At 38.4% G+C, this 23,318-nt stretch overlaps 2 protein-coding genes across 2 annotated transcripts in view; both read left to right on the forward strand.

Annotated features, from left to right (window-relative positions):
* The first annotated feature begins 236 nt into the window (after positions 1 to 236).
* On the forward strand, positions 237 to 719 carry LOC131687995 (uncharacterized). The gene has a single exon (XM_058972118.1). The coding sequence runs from the start codon at positions 237 to 239 to the stop codon at positions 717 to 719; it is 483 nt and encodes a 160-aa protein (XP_058828101.1).
* A 3,448-nt stretch (positions 720 to 4,167) lies between these two features.
* LOC131689413 (MDS1 and EVI1 complex locus protein EVI1-B-like) overlaps positions 4,168 to 23,318 on the forward strand; it is a 171,817-nt gene continuing 152,666 nt past the window's right edge. Inside the window, exon 1 of the mRNA XM_058974481.1 lies at positions 4,168 to 6,721. Coding sequence (XP_058830464.1) covers positions 6,181 to 6,721 — 541 coding nt within the window. The 5' untranslated portion in view covers positions 4,168 to 6,180. The remainder of the gene's footprint in view (positions 6,722 to 23,318) is intronic.

The following is a 23,318-nucleotide window of genomic DNA, read 5'->3' on the forward strand; positions in this document are numbered from 1 at the left end:
AAACTGACGCCGGAAAAAGAAGTGTAACTGTAACAGCGGGCGATCCACAGGGTTCCATACTCCGCCCAACTCTTTGGAATGCGGGCGTGAAGATTGTCGGTTTTGCGGACGACCTAGTGCTCCTAGTGATCGGCGTATCACTAGAGGAAGTATAAGTACTCGCAATAGAGGCGATAGATGTTGTGGAAGACTGGACGCGCGAGAAGAAGCTGACGTTAGCTCACCACAAAACCGAGATGATTTTGATAAGCAACCGAAAAACAGTGAAGCGGGCAAGAATTTCGGTCAGAGAGTGTATCATCAACTCAAAGCGGGAAGTTGGACAACTGGGAGTGATACTAGACGACCGGCTAAGCTTCAATAGCCACATCGACCGCGCATGCGGGATGGCCGTAAAAGTGATCTTGGCACTATCTCGGATCATGCCAAACAACTCGACGATCAGCAGCAGTAAAAAGCGACTACTGGTGAGTGTCTCCACATCGGTGCTCAGATATACAGGACCTGCTTGGTTGACGGCACTGCAGACGAAGAGGAACACATCTCGGCTGAACAGTACGTTCAGGCTGATGGGCATGCGGAGCTCGTACCGAACTATCTCGTCAGATGCAGCCTATGTGATAGCTGGAACGATTCCCATTAACTCGAAGAAGATAGCGAGTGTTATAGGAATCAAGGGTCGAGAGGAGTCCTTAAACGAGCCCGAGCTGACACCTTAATCAAGTGGCAGCATCAATGGAATAACGGTGAGGTGAACTTCCACATGATGCAGTTCTTGTCTGGTCATGGCTGTTTCAAAAAGCATCTGAACAGGTTCGACCACACGAGTTCGCCGTTCTGCATCGCGTGCGGAGATGCAGAGCAAACGCCTGAGCACGTGGTCCTCGAATGCCAGCGATTTGAGCACGAGCGAAACGAAATGAGAACCATTGTCGGTGAGGAGGTTAACATGGTCAATATTGTTGGAAAAATGTGTGCGGACAAAGAAAAATGGCGCGGAAAACAGAATGTCAGCGTTGCAACGAAGTTGGCGATAAAAGCAACGACCAGCAACGTATCAGTACACAGCCTCGGGTCGTCGAGGCACCGATGAACTGGAAGCTTCACTCCAACTGGAATCGCCGGACCGACCATGGCACTTGACAAGTCAGTCTGAGGAAGAGAGATAAAGAAGACCACCGGACGCGACCGGAGTAGGTTAGATCCACCGCCAGGGACTAGACTGAACGACAAACGTACGCATCGTCGAAGGTAGGGCGTCGGGGCACCTGAGAACCGAAAGTCATCCTCCACCCGGAATCGCAGGACTGACCTCGGCACCTAACCGACTAGGATGGAGATAACGGTTTCGAGAGAAATTTCAACGTCGGAAAATCTCACCGTCGGAGTCGACTAGGCCCACCGCCGGGGACTAGCTCGAGTAGATCGGGAAGTAGCACCGATAAATGGTCGGCGGGGCGCCCGTGAACTGAAAGTCACCCTCCACCCAGAATCGCAGGAAGGTTTAGGAAGATCTTCCACTGCCGGGGAACTCTTCGTCGGAGTAGGAAAGATCCACCGTCGCCATCGTCGGAGACTATTCCAAGTAGTCCGTAGCGAATCGCCGGCTTAAATCGCCAGGGCCACTGGTGCAATCCTCCACCCGGAATCGCTGGACTGACCTCGGCATTCTGCTGGATTGCATCGAAGGAAGAATAACGCGTCCGTCACCGGTTGCAAGGGACATTCTTTCGTCGGGGAACTCTCCGCCGAGGTAGGCTAGCTCCACCGTCGGGGACTACGCCGAGTAGCACCAAACACGACAAACCACCAGTATAGGGTCATCGGGGCACCAGTGAACCGAAAGCCACCCTTCAACCAGAATCGCTGGATCGACAACGGCATCCAACTGGTCAACGTAGAGAGGAGGGCACGTAGAATATCTTCCCGTGTATGACTGATATGGCGGTTATGAGCCCAGCGAAATCTAGCACGACCAGCTAGACCTAGAATCATGTAAAGTGCATTAGCACGCCTCCCCCTGAAGTAGTAATTTCAAATGGAATCCGGAGGATCAGGCAAATGTCGGAATCCTTGGTGGAGTTTAGAGGAGTAGGGTTCAAAGCTATCTTCTCTGTTCAGAGTCCCTCACTCTGGCACACGATGGACTTAATCGGTAGTATGGTCTAAATACTGAACGTGTACTGGGTTGGCGTAAAAGCTTTACCACCAAGTTTACCACCGGGATTAGGTTGACGGTTTTCAGAATGGTTGCGTAACCTTTCTATATGAGAAAAGCAAAAATCCATATAGTTCACAAGACACATCGTCGCTGTTGTGCTATCTTATGACAAACGCCATTTTGGGGTAAACTGAGTTAGATATGCCACATCACTTATCTAAAAAATCTCTACAAAGTGGCGTTTTCAGAATTTTGCTGAGATTTTTTTTTTGCTTCAAAAGACTATGTCTGGGGATTGGCTCAAGTTATCTTGATGTATAAGATGTTTTTATGTGTGAAACTATCCCAGAAACAATGGCATAATCATTTTCAAAACAAAAATACACGTATTGGGAGAAAAACGCAGTATATGTTTTAATCTGGAAATATGGCATATTTGGCAACACTGCAACCAAAAATAACTATTTTTTTCTAGATTCCCTGACTCATTTCCTTCAAAATGCATCTCACTGATTGTTTATAGTTCAAATGAAGCCAAAGATATGAGTAAAAGTTACAAATTAGTAATTTTTTGCAATGGAAAAATTTTCATGTACGATTATGACACGTCATACAAATCAATCAACACCTATATCACGTGTGAGTGCGACTTTTGTTTACATTTATAGTAAAAACTCGCAACATAGTGGACCGATCTTCGTAATATTTGAGTAATACAGAATACAGAATAGATAGAAGCATCAATTGTCTTCTTTGAATTGTTTATACCATTTATAAGTTTCAAGGTATTTAATCTCAAAGGGGCTATCCATAAATGACGTAGCATTATATTGGGGAGGGGGGAGTTTTGTATTTTGTGATGATGTGTGACGACAGGTGGGTAGGGGGTCATGTCATGCTACGAAGCTTTTTTAAAGGGGACCAGGGGTTGACCTGAAGTCACGACAATCTTAGCCGTTTCATCTAACTAACATCGTTTCTGATTTTTTTAATTTTTTACGGGGACAAGAAGGGGGGTGAGAGTTACCGTCAAGCTACGTAATTATCAGGGGGTATATAGAACTTTGTGACGAAATGCTACGATGGGGGAGGGGGGTGTTAAAAATCACTCAAAAAATGCTACGTCGTTTATGGATCGTCCCAAACTTTAAAAAAACGTTTTTTCTCGAAATGTGCTAAATGGCGCTTGTCATAAGATAGCACAAAAGCGACGACATGTAAACGCCTAAAGCAACTGGCTTGAACCGATTGATGTCCCGGGAAGCAAATACAGTAGCTCTGATTTGCTGGATTTATTTTGTGTCTAATTTGGGTAGTAGTTTAGATACATCGTCTAACTAGACACCCAGTTACTGACGAGATGAATTCGAACCACAAAAAATCTAACTTAACTTGAAGAACTTCTATCTTACGCTTCGTTGCATCAACCCTGATAGTTGGAGTCGCCCATATAACATAAGAACCGTGCAATCTACACAACATAGGTACCAGTTTCACACGGCAAACAACAACCTCCAAATTTGTCATTCGCATTTTGGTTTTCCTTTCATCTTCTCCCCGACGGTACGGCTAGTAATAATTCTTACGAAATCAGAACAGCTAAGTAGGAACCCCCGAAATCCCCTGACTCGTTTCCGCTATAAGGATTCTATTTCTGTCGGAATCAAAATTCCGAATCTCACTCGCTGACGTTTTTAACGATCATGCGCATTCGGGGGGGTGGTGGACAACCTGTGTGAACCATCCTACCACTTGTTAGACGCTAGGGGTGAATTTTCTTCAACCCTCTTTACACGACGCATTGGCAGATCGTTGTGTGAGTGCATGTAAGGGAGCGGCGACTGCTCGAATCGAAAATGAGTGTCCTTTCGTCGGCGCAGCAACGGTGGCACTACTCTTACAACGGGGGTGAAAACGCGACGGAAAAGGTGTTCATCATAGCGAACACCAAACCGAACGTTGGGTCGTCGAAAACTTTGGCCACTGTGTGTTTTCTTTCCTCTGTGAGCGCTGTGTGCTTCCTGTTCCTCTACGTTCTCGGTTCCGACCGTTTTTCCGTTCTTTCTCGCAGTAAGTACTTTTTTCTTCCACCGACTAGGTGGGGAATGCGATTCGAGTGGAAGTGGACAGAATACAGGACGATTTCGGACGCGCAAAGTGGTGAAAAGTGTTTATCGAAAGTGGCGCTTTTCTTGGGCCTGGTTGCGGGAAAAATCGAGCTGCCAGAAAATGGCTCACGAACGCGACTGTTTCTGTGGTGGTGGTGGTGCTAGTAATGCAACTGGTATTAGTGACAATATGAACAGTGGAAACCTGTTCGAGCAATCAACAACTTGTTAGAGGACTTGAGTTCACTACTGACTACGGAATCCTTGCAGATCTTGCTGGTATTAGTGCGGGAAATTATTCTCTTCCGCGGCGAAAAGTGGTATGAAAATTCGAGTTTGCAAGCATGGCCGCCGGGCCCGGTTCAGTGTTCCGTCAATACCGAGTCGAAAATTGCTGAAAAGTGGCTCAGAAGGGATCAAATAGACCGGTGAACAGGTTCAACAGTGTACCAACGGTGGAACATTACTGAAGATTGTCAATTTGAAGTTCAGAAACACCAATCAGTGACGTATTATTACTAATTGGTTCCAGTCTCCTCTCAATGAAGTTACATTCGTCAGTGCACAATTAAAGTGTTGTGTAATTTTGCCTTGGACTGTGCAAAAGTCCCTAGAAGACCGAACTGAACAAGTTGGAAACTGTGCTTGTTACGAGACACACCTGCTGGATCCGCACCTGTTGGACTGGACTTGTCCGGTTAGGATATCCGTTCGAGGAGAATAATGCAAAATACCATCCTCCTGTCGCCATCCACCCTCGAGGCAGATGGCACTCCATTTTCGGCTACTTGTTGCATCAAGCTGTAATAATTACATACATACATACATTAGCGAACTGTCCCATTTTGGATGTGAAGTAACCTGTGACTACAGTCAAAATGAAAGCAATTAGATGTTTGAAAACACAACGAAAGCAATAACCATCCTGTGAAATTATAACAAAACAAAGAAAAAAAGATAAAATTATAAATCCTATCGAATGTTTGGAATCTAATTCCCTCTTCCTAAAAGCATGAAATGAGATTAGAGCAATAAATATTTTATACTGCAAACTTTTAAACTAAAACAAATAAAAATAAATCAATATCGCTGCACAACTTAGTTGCATGAAAAACAGTTTTCCCCCCTCCATCCAGTGGCGTCACAGCAACGAAGCACCAGCTGCCGGAAAGGAAGTGAGAAACTCGTCCAAAACTACCCCATAACAACAAGTGTTATACGATTGTTCTTCCTAAACACATAAATATACACTTTGACTTACCTATATTGGTTTCCTCTGTCCACTGTTTGCTCTCACACGCATCAACCTATGGCACAGTAACTTGCAGCCCACAAAACCATCCACCCACCCACGAACATCGAGCATAACTACTGCACGCTAAAGGACCAAAACTCTCACCCATACAACGAACCAACTGCTAGAAACAGCAACAAACAACAAAAGCAGGAAAAATCAACAACAACCGACGAACCAAGGGAACCAGTAAACCTGTCCGCGAGTGAACAGGAGGGCTCGAGGTCAACCGGTCTCACTCTGCTGCACATGTGATCCACTAACACCAACGCTCGAGTGGCCGAAGCTGGGGGAAAAGTCATTCAATCGCGAATCTTGCCACCCACCCAGCGCCTCGACTCCCATCCAACGCAAAGCGGATTCATGAACCAAAGAGAGACCATTAAAACATATTTCATAAATCCAACAAGTGTGTTGTTTTTCGGTATCGTGCTCAGCCCTGTTAACCCCTTGCCACCAAACCACCCCCAAAGGTAACGTGCCGACAACGAGAAGAAGTTTTATTTTTTATCGATTTATTAGCCTACCTGGTCGGGTGTAGGAAGTTCACCGGTGGCAGCAGCCGGGCTCCTTCCAGAAATAAATAACATTATTAGTGCGGGTGGATCAATTCAAACATGCCCCGTTGCTATATCGTCAAGAAGCAAACGACAGCAACCGACAGCGGGACCGGTGGTTGTGGGACGATGATTCCCTGCGGACGCTTCGCTACTAATGGGTTGCTACCCGGTCAACCAAACGGTGCTGGTGGCGGTGGCCATGTTACCATTATCAGCGGGCCTGGTACCGGTGGCGGTGGCGATGGCGGCGGAAGCAGTACAACGGAAGTGGGAAATGTGATTGTGAAGCATAGCAGCAACAGCGGAAATAGTGCAATGGTGGGCCCAGGGGGAGTGATCTGCAGTCCCAGTCCGGCACCGACCGGAAATGTAATTATACTGAATAGTGTGAGTGTGATCAGTGGTGGTCCCGGAGCGATGGGAAATATGATTGGAACCAGCGGTACGGGGGCAACTGGAGCAATCGGGACAACCAGCGGAGGAATTGGAATGACGGGCGGAGTAATACAACGAATAGAGGAGTCCGTTGGACCTACCAGTCCGACAGAGGCGTGCGTGGCACCAATTTACTACACCAATTTGGCGGAAAATCAAAATGGTGAGTCGTAAGTTCTGTGGACACTTGGCATTACTGTTAAGATTTTCATGCGATGGAGTGGAAAAGTCAGGCAATTTTTCACTACCTCATGCTCTAAGATCTTGATCCCTCAGGACTTTACATTAGCTATGGGCGGGACTGGTCAGCATATAAAATGTTTTATTTTTCTTCTAAACCCTCCTATATAATGGTTCTAGCATGCACCCGAATAAACACTGGCCCTGTGTTTATGTGTGTGAAGATAAACAAGTTGTTTTCTAGACTGCCTTTGGCAACTCTTGGTAACGACGACGTCAACGTCATTACCGCATATGTTATTTCTCTGGTCTCCATCATTGACGATTTTGAAGCTTGCTAGTATGCGTATAAATGGGTATAAAGCGCTTCTTCGCACGTTTTAAATATTCTTTTTATTGATCTACTTTTCATTACGTACCTATATTTAGCACAGAATTTGTCCATCCAGGGCCATTCATATACCACTTAGATAAATCTGCATTTTTGACCTCCTCTTCTTCACTCTCCTTGGACAAACGTGCAAGATTTTCTTGTGGACTTTTCCTATTCTGTTGTCAAGTAATTTCGCAATAAATAATACGCAATAAAATACTAATAAAATACAATAAATAATTTTTTTTCCCAAAATCGTGAATAAAGTGCCATGAACCGGAACAATTTCACGTTATGAAAACAGGATCATGAACAAAAATCATGTTTTTTCACGGTGTTCCTAAAACCGTTATTAACAAAAAAATGACCATAAATTTGTCATACGGCATTCGAAAGATACAGTATCCAAGCATCTTCTCAGTGAATTTCAAAATGATCCATCGAGCGATTCGAGAGAAATTGCGATTTGAAGTTTTATGACACGTTTCATAAGGCTACCAGCAAACACCTACGGGTTTGGTCCTATCTCTATAAACAAAAAATATTTGTCTACTTATTTAGTACATGGCATTCGAAAGATATAGTAATCAAGTATATCCCCTGCAAGTTTGAAAATATTTCATTGACGGAATCGAAATTTATAACGGTTTGGATGTGGTATGCGGTCATAGATGGGTTTTCTACCAGACTTCAAGCGTGAATACATGTTTGTCCATTGAGAATTTAGATCGTTTATACGTGTCGCGGTTTTTAAAAGAAAACCTTGCCATTTAATTATATAAATATAATGTACAAAAGGTGTGATTTATATGGTGCACTGAAAAAATGTGAAAATAGGGTTGTCTACCAAACGTTAAATATAATGTGTAAATTAAAAAAAAATGTATAAAATTACGGAATGTTTACTTCAAAAGGCCATATCTCAATGGTTTATTGGCCGATTCTAATTATTTTTTCACTATTGAAAAAGTAGACGTCTCATCGTTAATTTTCATTAAGAAGAATACAAAATAGAGTTGCCTGCTTCAAACAATAGACAACATAATTATCCTCAACTATATGAATTATCACTATTTAGTGAATATCTTTATATTCAAAACGACGACCTATCAATTTCTATACATTAGTTGAATGCAACGAACGCAAACTACAAACCATGGAAAAATAAAACCATAAATTTAAAAAATATGAGGGTATTTGCTGATTCAGATCAATTCAATATGTTATGATGCGGTTTTTGTTGGAAATTTTGTACAATCGTGATTCGCTGGTTGGGTTGACAGATGTTAAAACTGGTCAAAGGGGATGTTATTAGTACAAGTTCATCTGCTCATATCTCTAACTATTGTCAGTTTTATTGTCGAATTGTCTTATCATGAGAATTTGACATTCAGATGTTTATACAGCAATTGCAATCAACTAGTATATAAAAATGGATAGACCGCTATTTTTAAAACAAAAATATTCACTAAATAATGATAATACATATAGTTGAGATGAATTATATTGTCTATTTATTGATGTAAATGACCCTATTTTATATTCTTCCTAATGAAAATTAACGATGAAACGTCTACCTGTTCAATAATGAAAAAAATATTAGAATCGGTCAACAAACCATTGAGATACGGCCTTTTGAAGTAAACATTCCGACTTTTATCCATTTTTTTTATTTACACATTATATTTAACGTTTGGTAGACAACCCTATTTTAACATTTTTTCAGTGCACCATATAAATCACACCTTTTGTACATACAGACGTATAAACGATCTAAATTCTCAATGGACAAACATGGATTCACGCTTGAAGTCTGGTAGAAAACCCATCTATGACCGCATAACACATCCAAACCGTTATAAATTTCGATTCCGTCAATGAAATATTTTCAAACTTGCAGGGGATATACTTGATTACTATATCTTTCGAATGCCATGTACTAAATAAGTAGACAAATATTTTTTGTTTATAGAGATAGGACCAAACCCGTAGGTGTTTGCTGGTAGCCTTATGAAACGTGTCATAAAACTTCAAATCGCAATTTCTCTCGAATCGCTCGATGGATCATTTTGAAATTCACTGAGAAGATGCTTGGATACTGTATCTTTCGAATGCCGTATGACAAATTTATGGTCATTTTTTTGTTAATAACGGTTTTAGGAACACCGTGTTATAATTATGCTCCATTTCCCTGCAGTAATGCCTATACAGGTATACCTCAATTTAACATACATTTTCCGTTCAAAACATGTAGGTTAAATCGAATTTTATGTTAAATCGAAACTAAAAGAAATATATGTTTTCGAACAGAATTATCATTTTATTCATCGCTCGAAATATTTGCGAGGATATTACTGATTGAACACACCTAACAGTGACATAGAACCCATATAATCATAACTAAACAAAATAATTTCTTTTCCAAACATTGTTGTTATTATTTGAAATTTTATTAGAATTCAGGATAATTTATAGGAATTAATAGTGTTATTAGCAGTACAGTATTTGTTGAAAAATATTGTCATCAGTTCCTTTCTGACATCAACAAATTCGGATTGAACCATTTTGTGCGTGAGAATGCCTCGTTTTAGTAAGTTAGAGAATTTGTATTTCGATTTCGCCTCACCTGTATCATGGCAGACCAACTTGATTTAAAAGGAAAACACTATTTGATTTCACGAGCAAACAACTAGTCACGAATGAAATCTCGCGCTGCCGAAAAAACAACGATTTCGAACAATGGTAGCGCTATATTTCGCTTTAAGGAAAAATTAAGATTAAAACATTTTGTGCACAAAGGACACAATACCTCAGTTTAGAAGCCGAAGAATTTACATAAACTCGTCAGAATCAATAAGACATTTTCGTTCCAATTTAATGAAATATTAAAAAAAAAGTCTGTTTAGCACACACCCTTATATACAACGAGGAGGTAGAATTCAATAGATTGATGATAGAACTGTTACACACATAATTCTTGTTCCCGAAACTCAGCTTTGTGCACCTTCGCCGAAATCTCAGCAGTTGAGATCTCGGCCAACATTTTTTTTTGCAAAAATCTTAGTGACAGCTGAGACTCGGAAAATATTTCACTGATAATCTGTGAACAGATGTCATTATGCTGAAATATCAGTTTACAAATTTGCTGACAACACCGCTCTAGAGACCGCGTAGCATTTGATGGCTGAAGCCAAAAATTGATCCACTGCCCTCCGGCGGCAAAAACGATAGTTTTTTTTCATTTTTTGGAAGTATCATCTAGATTTCTATTTAAACATGAAGATTTATTATGGTAAATAATAAAATAAACTCATGGGGGCCTAGTACCCAGAATCTTTGAACATCTTGAATCGCACGCAAATTCCAGTACATTTTTTTGAATCCATATCTCTTCTCTATTTGTTGAGTATGTAGTAATAATAGGGTGACCATATCAGACGAGTAAAAAACCAGGACAGTCGGAAGGGACTGCTTTCCCCCGTTATCTCTCAATCGACTGTGCCTTCTCAGTAGGGTTTCGGCAGATTTAAAGTACGTCAGGCCAGAATTCAATCACCGGACACTTTTTCGGATTTACACACACCTGGTTCTTTCTACACCATCTTCAGCGAAGGTTTCTTGTTGGCTTTGGACAAATCGGCAACCCGGAATTGAGAGGATAACGAAATATTTTGAGATCGTCTGTACAGGATCGGTGAGGAGTTTTTAGCACTAAACACACGTCATGGAAGTAAAGCAGAGACATCAACGGTCTCAAGTAGCTTCCCTGTGCAATCCCTGATGTAAAAATGAGTACCTTCCAATCTCCAATGACAATCATCTCTCGATCAGAGAGCTAGGACCGAAACAACTGATTTTTTTTAGATTGTTATGTGTCAAACGGGGAATAAATTGATGTAAATCAAATCAGTTTGAGCGCAACATGCAGGTTAGTCGCTGTTCAGCATCTAGGCGTGATACCGTATTAATCGTGATTACGTACTGCTTGCGTTCATCCTGTAGTGGTTCCATGATCACCAGCTAATGAGAGCGCGCAATGAAGTTATTCTTCGATAGTTATTGATGTTTCGCCATTCGCCGTTTCGCGGATTTCTACCAAACCGTCGATGTGTCCAAAGGAAATTCTTCAGCCCTTGGATTGAACGACGAATTTAGCCAAGAAGAAACTCTGATAATCATTGACATTGATAGTGGTTAGTGTTCGGTCCACAACTGAAATCGGTTAGATTTATTCGGCTGCCAAATTTCATTGCAAACGAACCGCACCTCATTCATATCCATCGTATATACGAACGCCTCGTTCTACCTCTTTTCAATTTCTATGTAAGTAGAGAAAGTTAAAAAGTGAAATAACAAGGCACTTTTAAAGGATTTAAAAAGACATCGGATGCTATAATTGGGAGAGTCAAGTGTACTAAGCTTTATTTGTCGTGTTCTGGTTGGTCGTGACTGCGAGCTGGACAAGAGTGAAAACAGGGTATACTCAATATAGATAAATATTTTAGGCTTATACGAAAAAACCAGGACAAATCAAGCGTTTACCTCGACTTCCCAGGACACCAGAACAGTCAGTGAAAACCCAGGACATGTCCTGGGAAACTAGGACGTATGGTCACCCTATATAGTGATTTTCAGTGCAATCCCAGGGGATGTCGATCCACAACGAAGTTTTTTTTCTGCAAAGCTCGAGTTTGGCACGTTCACGACTCCACCATCGAGAAACTGTCATAATCTTATTACAAATTCCCAATAGTTTCGTAATAACCGCTATTGCCCCAATACCTATTAGCGGGACTCACCGAGCATCAATATCTCGACACCACCCAAATTCTTAGATTAGTTAAATCTTCCAGTTATCTATTTTTAGCTGACACGAAAAAAACTTATAAAATTATTATCATAAATTAACGTGTACCACGATAATTATTCGTTTATTTACTTTGTTGCGCGTACCAAAATAAATATAAGAAAGTTTTTGGATCTTGAACATAATCTAGCTAAAAACGAAGATCAATTATATTGCTTTAAGCATTAGAAGCGATGCACATATTCCCTCACTGAAGCGGATCATACAATAAAGTTAGTATTTATTCTTAACATTTCGCTTTAGTAGCATTGATAATTAAAAAAATTTAACACGTATGTTAAATCAAGGTAAAAATTATGTTAAATCGAAGTACATTAAATCGAGGGTATGTCAAATCGTGAGTATGTTGCATCGAGGTACACCTGTATAACGCTTTGATAAGTGCAGCTAGTTGTTTTTGTTTTGTGAACTTCGGTTTCGGCTATGTTCTGTACGTGAACTAATTCACAACTTTATGAATATTATTCATAAAACCAAAGGTTAACTTGTGATTTTATTCATATATGTAGGAACATTTTTCAAAGTCCGAATATACGACACGAGCAGATTCAGGATTTATTACATTTTGAAAATGATGTTGTTTTCGTGTTTGTGAATTAGTTCACAAAATCAAAACATTTTTTCATGAACTATTTCAAGAAACCTGAATGTTATTCATGATTCCTTGCAATCATCGTGAACTAGTTCATGATTCCCAATATATGAGTCACTATTCAATATCCGTGCTCGTGAAATAGTTCACAAAATCATAAAATATTATTCATGTACACGTTTTTATCATTCCCAGCGAATTAGTCACGACTAACCATTCATGCTCGTGAAATAGTTTACAAAATCGAAAAATACTATTCATATATACGTAAACTTATACATAATTCCTGGCGAATTAATCACGACTAACCATTTGTGCCCGTGAAATATTTAACAAAATCATAAAACATTCATGCATCCGTGAACTGCTTCTTGACTCTTAGTACACAACCCACAATCTATCTTAAGTGTTTGTGATTTTTAGAAGATATCCCCAATCATTTTTTATTCAATGCAACTCTGCACATGGTCATGAAATTCTCACCTGAACTATTTCACAAAAGTTGTTTTTTTTCATAAAATATGGTTTAGTTATGTCCAGCTTCTAACGACTAGTAATTGGCGCGAGCAGCAGATTTTTATAAGAAAACTATTAGGACCTTCAACATTGTTATTCATTTGATAAGGTTCATCGTAATGTCCGGACAGAAAACGAAAAATGTGCTGAGCATCAAAAATACACGATAGAGCCAAAAATCGTCTTCGTGATATAGCTCACAAAAGCTACCACTAATCAGTCACACTTTTATAATCCAATTCATATTGTTACGTTACTACGAGTAAAAAATCAGATGCGTCACATTACTCCACGTGTCAAATTCGAAAGTGAGCTCAGGTATAAAATATAACGATAACGTGCAAATCATTTACGGAAACTGTGACAAAGACCCTGAAATCATGAACATAAATCACACTACCCGCTCCAGGGGGAGGCACGAGGGGGCTCCCCCTCTTCCCCTTTACCATCCGGCTGGAGCTGCCTATGACAATGACTACTTGTGACTAAAATACAAAAAATCGTGTCTAAGTTCCTGAAATCATGAACACAAATCACTATCTGTGACTAAAATATCATGATAACGTAAATATAAGTTACGAAAATCGCGACTAAATTCCTGAAATCATGAACATAAACCGCAATAGTCTGATAGTGAACTCACGAATAAAATATCACGCTAACGTCATGAGAAATTACGAACATCGCGACAGTGCTACTGAAATGATGAACAATGGTTAAATGTCGGTTCTTTCAGTTGATATAGTTTATACAAATCAGTCTATCCTTAAAATTATGTACAAGGATCATAACAAAAACTAAACATGTCCAGGAAACTACAGATAGGAATGTAACGTCAAGTACTAGTTTTTTGAAAAACAAATAGTATGGATATGAGTTTCATTATCCATAATTTCAGGAACCTGGTCACGATTTTCGTAAATCGTTCAGTTCACGAAATCGTGATTTTTTGTGTATGAATTTATGAACGATTTTTTTCCTGTATGCTGGGACGTCTTGTCGAAGATTCACTGACCGAGAGCTTGATCTACATACTCAACTAATTAGTAGTCTCCCAATAATCGCCAAACACATAAGTTAACGCTAATGACGAATCCAATTTGGAATTCTGTATGAATACTCGGTAACCTGAATCTTCTTTTCAGTTTTAATTCATTTCCGTGTGATATTATTGTCAAATATTTTTTGATTAGAAGTCGTGGGCAGTTTGGTAGATTGTGGATAAAACCCATGCTATTATCGCGATTGCACTGTAGTGGAAATTTTCCAAATCTAGCCAGAAGTTTGCTGCACCTTTGTAATCCACAATGAGAAATGATAAACATATCTACAGTCACTCTTGCTTACACAGCTTCGATTAAACCATATCGTTGAAGATGAAAAGTTTTGCTTTGATTCAGCAGCTGCAACTCTCTTGCCAGATCATCAATTATTTGAGGACACCATTCCGTGATGTTGTTAGATAAAGCTTTTGTTTGGGCACCTGTACAAACGGAAATTTTCAACCTTTCGCGTGATTTCGGATTGACTACTTAGTGGTTTTGACGGGGGTGTGCCGAATTCATATCTTTTCGCGTCTTTCATCTAGCCTAGCACATCTTTTTTAATTCCACACGTATCGAACCGGAATGTTCACCACTGAAACACGTAGATTTTCTAAACAAATCGGTGTCAAGACACTCCATATCCGACCGCTTCAGGCGCTGCTAAAGAAAAATAAACTACCCGGATTCTAAGTGAAGTAGACTTTGGTTGGCGGTGTTTTGAATTTTGAATTTCATTTTTTTATTTTTTTTTTATTTAGATACACAACGTGATATTGTGAATAGTACAATAGTTACAAGAAAATATTGAATATTTGATTATACTATTGTTGATCAAATATTCAACATTTCTTTGAAGCTTTCAAATATGCCATACTACCTTATTGACGTCAAATTGTTCTTGATGGAGAAACGCAAATGAAAAAGGTCATAATTTCAAAAAATATTTCTGTTTGTTGAAAGCAAACCTAAAGCATCTTGGAAACAACTACATTTTATAAACAAAATGTTGCGAGAATTTTGATTTGAAATGACACTTAAGTAATCACAGTATATTGGCTAGATTGGCACGTTTCTTATATTATTCGAAGATTTTTACTTCGCCATGTCGTCTCATCACTTTCCTGGTGGCAAGGCAAAGGGTGATGGAAGAAAAAGCTAGAGAAATGAGAAATGACAACACGATACAATCACGGCACAAAACAGTAAATAGGCTGGTTTCTTCACCCCCCAAGACATAATGAACCCTAGTGATCAAGCCTATAGCTTTTTATCACACTGGGCTAGCAACAATAACATATTTTTGAGTTTTGGCTCCCCGTACTTGAAGATAAACTTCTATGCATGGACAGTAGACCTCTCCACATTTTGAAAAAGTTTTGAAATATACATCGGTCAGCTCAAATTTTTGTTCTAGGTGTGAATTTAAGAACTGTCGCCAAAAATGGTTTAATTTGGACATGATTTAGAGGTGTCTCCAATAAAAAATAGTGTGTTTGCTATGTTTCCATAGGAAGATCACTTACACTCTGATTTGACAAGCCCTACATGCCCACATATCGTCAAAGGTTGTTCTTTAGACATATCTTAACATGTTTTAACAGGTGAACATAGCTCTAATCGCAATAGAAAATTTGATAATTGGATTTTTATATAGAAAAGAATACCAAAACCAAGAAAAATACTATTAATTTTCCTTAGTTTTGATATACTTTTTAATATGAAAATACAGTTAACAATTATCGCAGACCCGTCTTAGACCTTCAATGCGCGAGGTGGAACAGTTGATCAAGGTGAAAATGAAACTTGATCTTACAGAAGTTTCACACATCCAGCTACATCATACGAGGAAAGTAGTACTAATAACGTTCAACTCTCTAGCCAAGTCAGAAATCTTTGTAGTAAAGAACAACATGCAACCGGACGTTGAATAAAATACGTCTAAACCAAGATCCCAGTGTATATGGATTGATCTAACAGAAATACGGCTGCATGATCTGGTACCTCGTACTAGCACGGATTATATTGAAAGCTTCGTATCGAAGTATGGAGAAGTGGGATTCATCACTAACGACACATGGAGAAACTGTTTCCCTGGCATACTCAACGGTGTTCAGGTTGTCCGACTGCGGCTGAACCAACCTATACCATTTTACTTTACCTACGATGGCAGATCATTCCAAGGTGTTAACTACATACAAAGAACCTTATGCACAGGCTCTACCCCATTTGGCATAATGTGATATGGCATAATGGCATTTGGCATAATGCCATATGGCATAATGACCATTTGGCATAATGGTTATTTGGCATAATAGTCAGTTGGCATAAAGGTGACTTGGCATAATGGCAATTTGGCATAATGACCATTTGGCATAAAAACCATTTGGTATAACGCCATTTGGCATAACGCCGTTTGGCATAACGCCATTTGGCATAATTCTATTTAGTATATTTTTTTATTTGGCAAAGTGAACATTGGATTAACGATAAGTTAGCATCTAAGGATTTCATTCTACTTATGTAAATTTTAAATAGAAATTTTGACAGTCTTTCTATTTAAGAACAGCTCATGTTTAAAAGAAGGGAAAATCATCAATGATTTATACCGAACTATCTAGTCTGTATTTTTCCTAATTATTGAAAGATAAATGACATATTTTACTGAAAATTAATCCTTCTTTTAATTATGAGCTGTTTTTTAATGCAAAAGACTGCAAATTCCTAATTTCATATTTCCACAAATTATGACATTTTACTCAAAGCAAATTTTGCTTTTAAAATCCTTGTGTAAATAAATTCAGTAAACTAAGCATTTGTTCTGGTTCTGTTTCTTTCAATAGTTTATGTGCAAATTAAAACAAAATGAATTATTTTCGATGATTTTATTCGTATTCACCGTCATAGGGATTAGAAAATTTAATTAAAAAAATCATCTTTATTGCGAGCCCAGATTTGCTGCTATTGCTTGAAGATAATCAATAGTATCAAAATTTTGTAAGTTCGTAACAATTTTTCACAGCTTCGCATCAATTATCTGACCTTTGGTACGACGCTTCTTCTCGGAGGTTAGTGACATATGCGCCAAGATTTGTGAAGCGATAATTTTTTCCTCTAGTTTCAGTTCTTCGATGATATGCATCAGATCAGCACTGCAACCCACCAGACGATTCCAATGACCGCGCCATGCTTCAATTTGGTTGGTGGTATGTGGGATTTCATCTTTCACGTTTCGGAAAACCGACCAAAGATCAGGAGGACACAAAGGTTCCGTTGTATGTACTCGATCTGGTTTTGTTGTTAGTCTGGATTTGCGTAACACATAATGTTCTACAAATGAAAAATCCAGTAAGTTCAGTCGGTACTGATGATTTGATGTTTGCGTAGGCGTCAGATATTTTTCCGGCAGGTAAAAATGCGAGAGTCTTTGTTTTGCCTTTCTTATATAGAAAGGTTATGCAATTACTCTGAAAAATGTCAATCTAATCCTGGGCCGGATGGCCTGAGTGACTCAGTTCGTCGAGATCGGAAAAAGTATGTGTGTGTGCGTATGTGTAATGTCACTCATTTTTCTCAGAAATAGCTGGCCTAAACTTAGTCTCAAATGAAAAGTGCAACCCTCCCATCGGCTGCTATTGAATTTTGTATCGATCGGAATTCTGATTCCGGAATTACGGGTTTAAGAGTGCGGCCACATTTCCCATTAAACTATAGGAAAAATTTAAAATAGAATTTTTATTTTTGATGCCATTAAGGTGCATGAAACGTCGAGATTTGATGCAAGCTCAAAAAAAAAATTGACAAAAATTTACTTTTTTTCGATTTTGGTACATTTTTGCCTTTCTCATATAGAAAGATTATGAAATCACTCGGAAAACCGTCAACCTAATCCTAATATTTTTTTTTGACTGGCATAAGGTTTCTGGATTTTAACAGGGGCGTAGTTGAGGGTATACGGGGACGAGTTACCCTCCCCCTCTACTGTTCACTCCGCTCCCCTTTCGATAAGCTTAGACAATACTGCTCTATAGAGAGATTCTGATTTGCTTGTCATCAGAGCAAACACCAAAGGGAAGGTGCAGTGTAAAAAGCAGACGAAATAAACTAGTCGAATGTATTGTAAACCAGGTTGATCTTTCCTGGACCGTCAATCACCATTCTCCCTGCACTCATAACGCATAGGCATTCTCCTTATTTGCGTACATTCATCAAATGCGGGGTGCTAATTGGTTATGCCAAATCACCCTTATGCCAAATGGCATTATGCCAAATGGTCATCATGCCAAATAGCATTATGCCAAAGGACATTATGCCAAATGACATTATGCCAAATGGGATAGAGCCTTATGCACATACTCTGGGCAGACGTCCACCTGCCAGTTCAATTAGCACACTACGGAAAGCCATGCGGCACAACAACTAAAGAAAAATCATCTACAACCAATACACAACAGACAGCCGACCAAAAAATAAATGCCGGATAAACAATATTCCACGGTATATCCAAGCCAATAGTTAACAGATATAGGGAAGAAATAAACAATAAAGAAGACGGTTATACCAAAGCAACTCGAAAACACAAATGCAACAAGCATTTAACACCGACAACCAAAACTCAAGCAACGAAGCCATGCATGCACACACAAGTTAGGGAGTGTGCAGTAGAGTGGGACATGGTTATATGAAAAAAAATAAAACTTGGCTCCGAGTAACTTTTTGGGTCCCATTTAGCTCCCAGAACAACCCTGCAAATTTTTAGCTCGGTGAAACTATATTTTTGCGCCCACGGTTTGAAGTTTACATGGGATTTCGTATGGGAAAATTGTCTTTTGCAAATTAATTCTTCCAAGAGTCGCCCGTTATCTCCTAAAAATAAACAGATGTCTGATTTTTATAGCAAATTTGTCAAGAAAAGAAAGTCTAGAAGACTGCAAAACGATCTGATGCTTGTGGAAAAAGTTATTAAGCAAAAACCGATTGATGCCCTGAAGATTGATGAAAATTTCACTTTTCATAGCATCACTGCTTCTGACAGTTTTATTGTATACAAAAATTTTAACTTTCTCTTATTATGTACAAAAGAAGCCTCAATTTACCCCTCAAAACCTCGCGAAGTGGCCAAATAGTATAGACAAACGATTTAGATACGTTAAGAGAGGATTAAAACAAAATTGTGTATAATTGGACAACCAACAGCAGTGGTGCTAGAAAAAATGAATGTTTTATCAATCGTCAGAGCATCAATCGGTTTCTGCTTAATAACTTTTTTCTCAAGCATCAGATCGTTTCGTGGTTTTCGAGACTTTTTTTCTTTGTTAAATTTCCTATACAAGCAACATAACGATTTATTTTTAGGAAGTAATGGGCGACTCCTGGAGGAATGATTTTGTAAAAGTTAACTTTCCCACGCAAAATCCCATGTAAACTTTAAACAATGGCCGCAAAAATATAGTTTCACCGATCGAGCTAAGAATTTGCACAGTGGTTCTAGGACCCAAATGGTACCTAAAAAGTTGCTCGGAGCTGGAATCTATTTTTTGTCCCACCCTAGTGTGCAGACGGAATGATCAGCAAGCGACAGAAGGTAAACCTGACCATTGTTCACCACCAAGAAAGACAATCATTACGAGAAGCGGAAAGCAGTGCTCCCAGAAAAGCAGCAATAATACAAGATTTTTCTATTATTTTATGAATTGCAATTTTTAGTTTTGAGTTCCATATTGAATAGAATTGAGGGTAAAAATTTAAGAATATAATGATTTTTTTTTAAATATGATGAACTCGAATAATCAAAATGAAATAATAAAAAAAAATTAAGAAACATGATGAACTCAAATAAACAAAATGAACGTAAATAATCCTGAATTAAACAAATTACTAAATAAAATGATCACATATTTAACCCTACAGCACTCGCGCGAATGGGTCCCCGTATGAGCAGCCGCTGGTGCTCAAAGAAGATTTCGCTAGATTTTCGGAAGGTGTTGCACAAAATACAACGGCGCGAGTGCCGGAGGGTTAAAATAAGTTAAATATTCAAAATAAATAAATCGAATAAAATCCATGAAATGATTAAACTGAAAAAATGAGTATATGGCATAAAATTTATATACAAAAATGATTTAAAAAAGTAAATTAATAAAATGAATTAGAAGAATTTGAGAAACATGGTATCAAAAAGTTCTGAAATGCTTGCGAAAATTTATTTTTTCGAAAAATGTTAATTAGTATGCAATGCACTTTCTAGTGTTTCCATTCTTTTCTGTTTTCACTTTTTCCTTTTCGTTCTTCCTTTTTTGACAGTACCGTTTAAGATTATTTGATGTTTCTACTTTATTTAGAGTAAAGCCATGTCAAGTGATCCTCGAATTTTTCGCAAAATCACCGATCTTCATGAGGTATATTTTATTGTATAGGGATTATGGTGATTAGCTTTTGGTATAAATATTTCGTTATAATTCCTTTTTTTCTTTAAGATATTAACCCTTAAACTTTAATGCATGATAAAATTGTAAATTTTATATCTCAAAAACTACTGAAGATAATTCAATGAATTTTTGCACACTTATGGAATGATATTTGCACTATCTTATAAAAATATTTTTGCTTTATAATTGTGTGATTAACGGTACTTTGCATCTATTTAAAATTTTCAATTGTATTTTTGCTTGTGTTCTTCACGCTAAAAATTTTCAAAACGTATATCAAATTATGTGGCAATCTTTCACCTTCAATAATCTGTATTGATAATTTTTCATTTTTGTTCCTATCGAGAGTTATGGAGGTTTTTGTAACAGTGCGCTCTTTCAACGCACGGCCCACTTTCATGCAACACACGAGAACGTACATATTGGCAACGCCGCACGTCGCAACGTCCTAATGCGCATCGCTTTGAAGGACGTATCTCATGTTCAAAATTGGCATCTCTGAGATTAAAGCAAAAAGACAAGCTTTTCTTTATGGATAATTGAAAGTTTAGCGTTATTATATTATTCAGGAGTTATTTAATTTTCTGTCACTCAATTCCTCGGACAAACGCGCTCGGAAGTTGCCAGCCGATGAGCAAAGTTGAGCAGTGAGCATCTTTTATCCTGCGTTGACATAGTTTTCGCAAATTGACATACTTCACCACGTTTTATTTTCAGTTGGTTCTGTCTGAGAGGTAGCACGGTATATTGCGAATCTTTTCTTAAATCCACATTGCGACTTTTTAGCCATGCGCCATCGGGTCGTGCGTTAAATTATGCGCGCATTTAATTTGCATCAGTGCGAGTGAGAAAACGTTTTGACGTTTGTTTTTGTTTCGATCGCACTTGGGTGTTTCCCATATAGAGACAACTCGACGAAATGCTATATTGCTCAAAAAAATTCGATTGTTTTATGTTATAAATATGGGTTGATCACACGAATGATGTATTCCGTTAAAAAAATTTCATGAATATGTTCGTCGTATCTTGTTTTTATGGCATCCATGTGGAGTGATAAATTTTTTAATTATATTGGTCAACACATGTATAGCATATGTCGTAATGGGCGCAAAAAATACAACGAAAATAAATATGGACATGAACAAAACACAATTTTTCTTCCTATAGTGTTTACCAAAGTAATGGAACTGGAATATTAGATGACTCAACATGTACATGCGGAAAACTGTAACGATGATTTTGAAATAAAGATCCTTGATGATAAATTGAAATTCGACAAAAATAAATAATATCTTTCCAGAGCTTGGAGAACCACCAATTAAAGAATTAACAGAAGCAATAGTAATAAAAAAAAACGTGTTTAATCCACCTAACAGTGTGATGAGACATTTCTTATAACTCTTATCACTCTCTTCGGATATTATATCGTTTGAGAGCATTTAGAACTTGATGCTTCGCGATGTTTTTGATAACACATACCACATGGGATAGTGGCAGGACTCAGAGAATCGCTCAAATCAGCATAGGACAACATCAGTGCTAGAAATCTCAAACCAAATCAATGGGAAAGCGAAAAAATGGCCCATAAAATAGACATACTAACGAATTATTGTTAAGCCTCTGTTAATAAAATATCTATATTGTGGTGGGAAAACTGAATTTTCCTAAAGGGGTTATATATTGTACTGAAACAAAAAAAAAGATTTATTTTTTAATCGATTTGAAGTATTATATTTTACTCAAATTTCCAACGCGACTGAGAACTAAGAAATCAACGCTTTTTCTTGAAAAGGGCGATACTAGCAGTGATACCATTCAAAGAAAATCAACAGTGAATATTTCCAGACTTGGTTTTATTTCCTATTTAAGAACTATTGTGTTTTTTGACATCCTAGCTTGCATGATTCAGTGATCGAAACCCAAAACTTCATAAAGTATTTGAAATTATTAAATTAAAATTTGTTTTTGCTATTGAAATTGACAAAATGATAGTATCGCCCCTTTGGCGATTGTTTACTTTTTCGTTCCCATCTATCAGCATTGAAGTATCGCCCTTACGTTTTTTTACAATAACTAGCGTTTTACACCACCGATTTCGTCCGGGTTTTTTCAATATTACTATTTACAGCTGGTATCAGTTTGATAATCCTAAAAAATACGAAAATAACAGTTTCGCCTCTAAACTGCTAGCAAAAAAAGTATCGCCCTGTTTGTTTGCATGGAGTGTGGAGGGCGAAACTTTAAATAAACAAACAAAAATACAGTTTCGCCCGTTGTATTTTTTGCTGTAGTTTAAGAAAGCAATATCGTAGAATCAAAATTTTTAGGTTAATTTGTTGCGTTTCAAAGCCCTTATTCGCATGTATGTAAAAAGTCCTATGTTTACATTTGTAAGTATCGCCCTTTTCACAAAAAAGCGTTGAAATGAAATCGCAGCTCCTGATATCACGCTATCTCTGAAGTACATGCGTGCATAGTTTCAAATTTTACTTTGACATCGACTTTTTCTAAAGGTGACTTCCCAGTAGTATCCTTGATTTGAATTAGTATCGCTAATCCTAATGCCAATGAACAAATAAAAATATCTCGAAACTGAACCGTTTGGGAAAATCATCATCATTACTGGAACTTTCATTTTCACGAAACTTTTCGATAACCTTCCGTCACTTGCGTTAATGCACTGGGTGCACAGTAGGGTGATAGGAAAAAAATGACCCCTATCGGCCCACCTCTGCGTCGATTCCTAGTCCCACCAGGAGTA

The sequence above is a fragment of the Topomyia yanbarensis genome, chromosome 3 (genome assembly GCF_030247195.1).
Source record: "Topomyia yanbarensis strain Yona2022 chromosome 3, ASM3024719v1, whole genome shotgun sequence".
NCBI lineage: Eukaryota > Metazoa > Arthropoda > Insecta > Diptera > Culicidae > Topomyia > Topomyia yanbarensis.

Coding starts and splice junctions, on each gene's coding strand:
- LOC131687995 (XM_058972118.1), top strand. CDS start 237: ATGATTTTGATAAGCAACCGAAAAACAGTGAAGCGGGCAAGAATTTCG.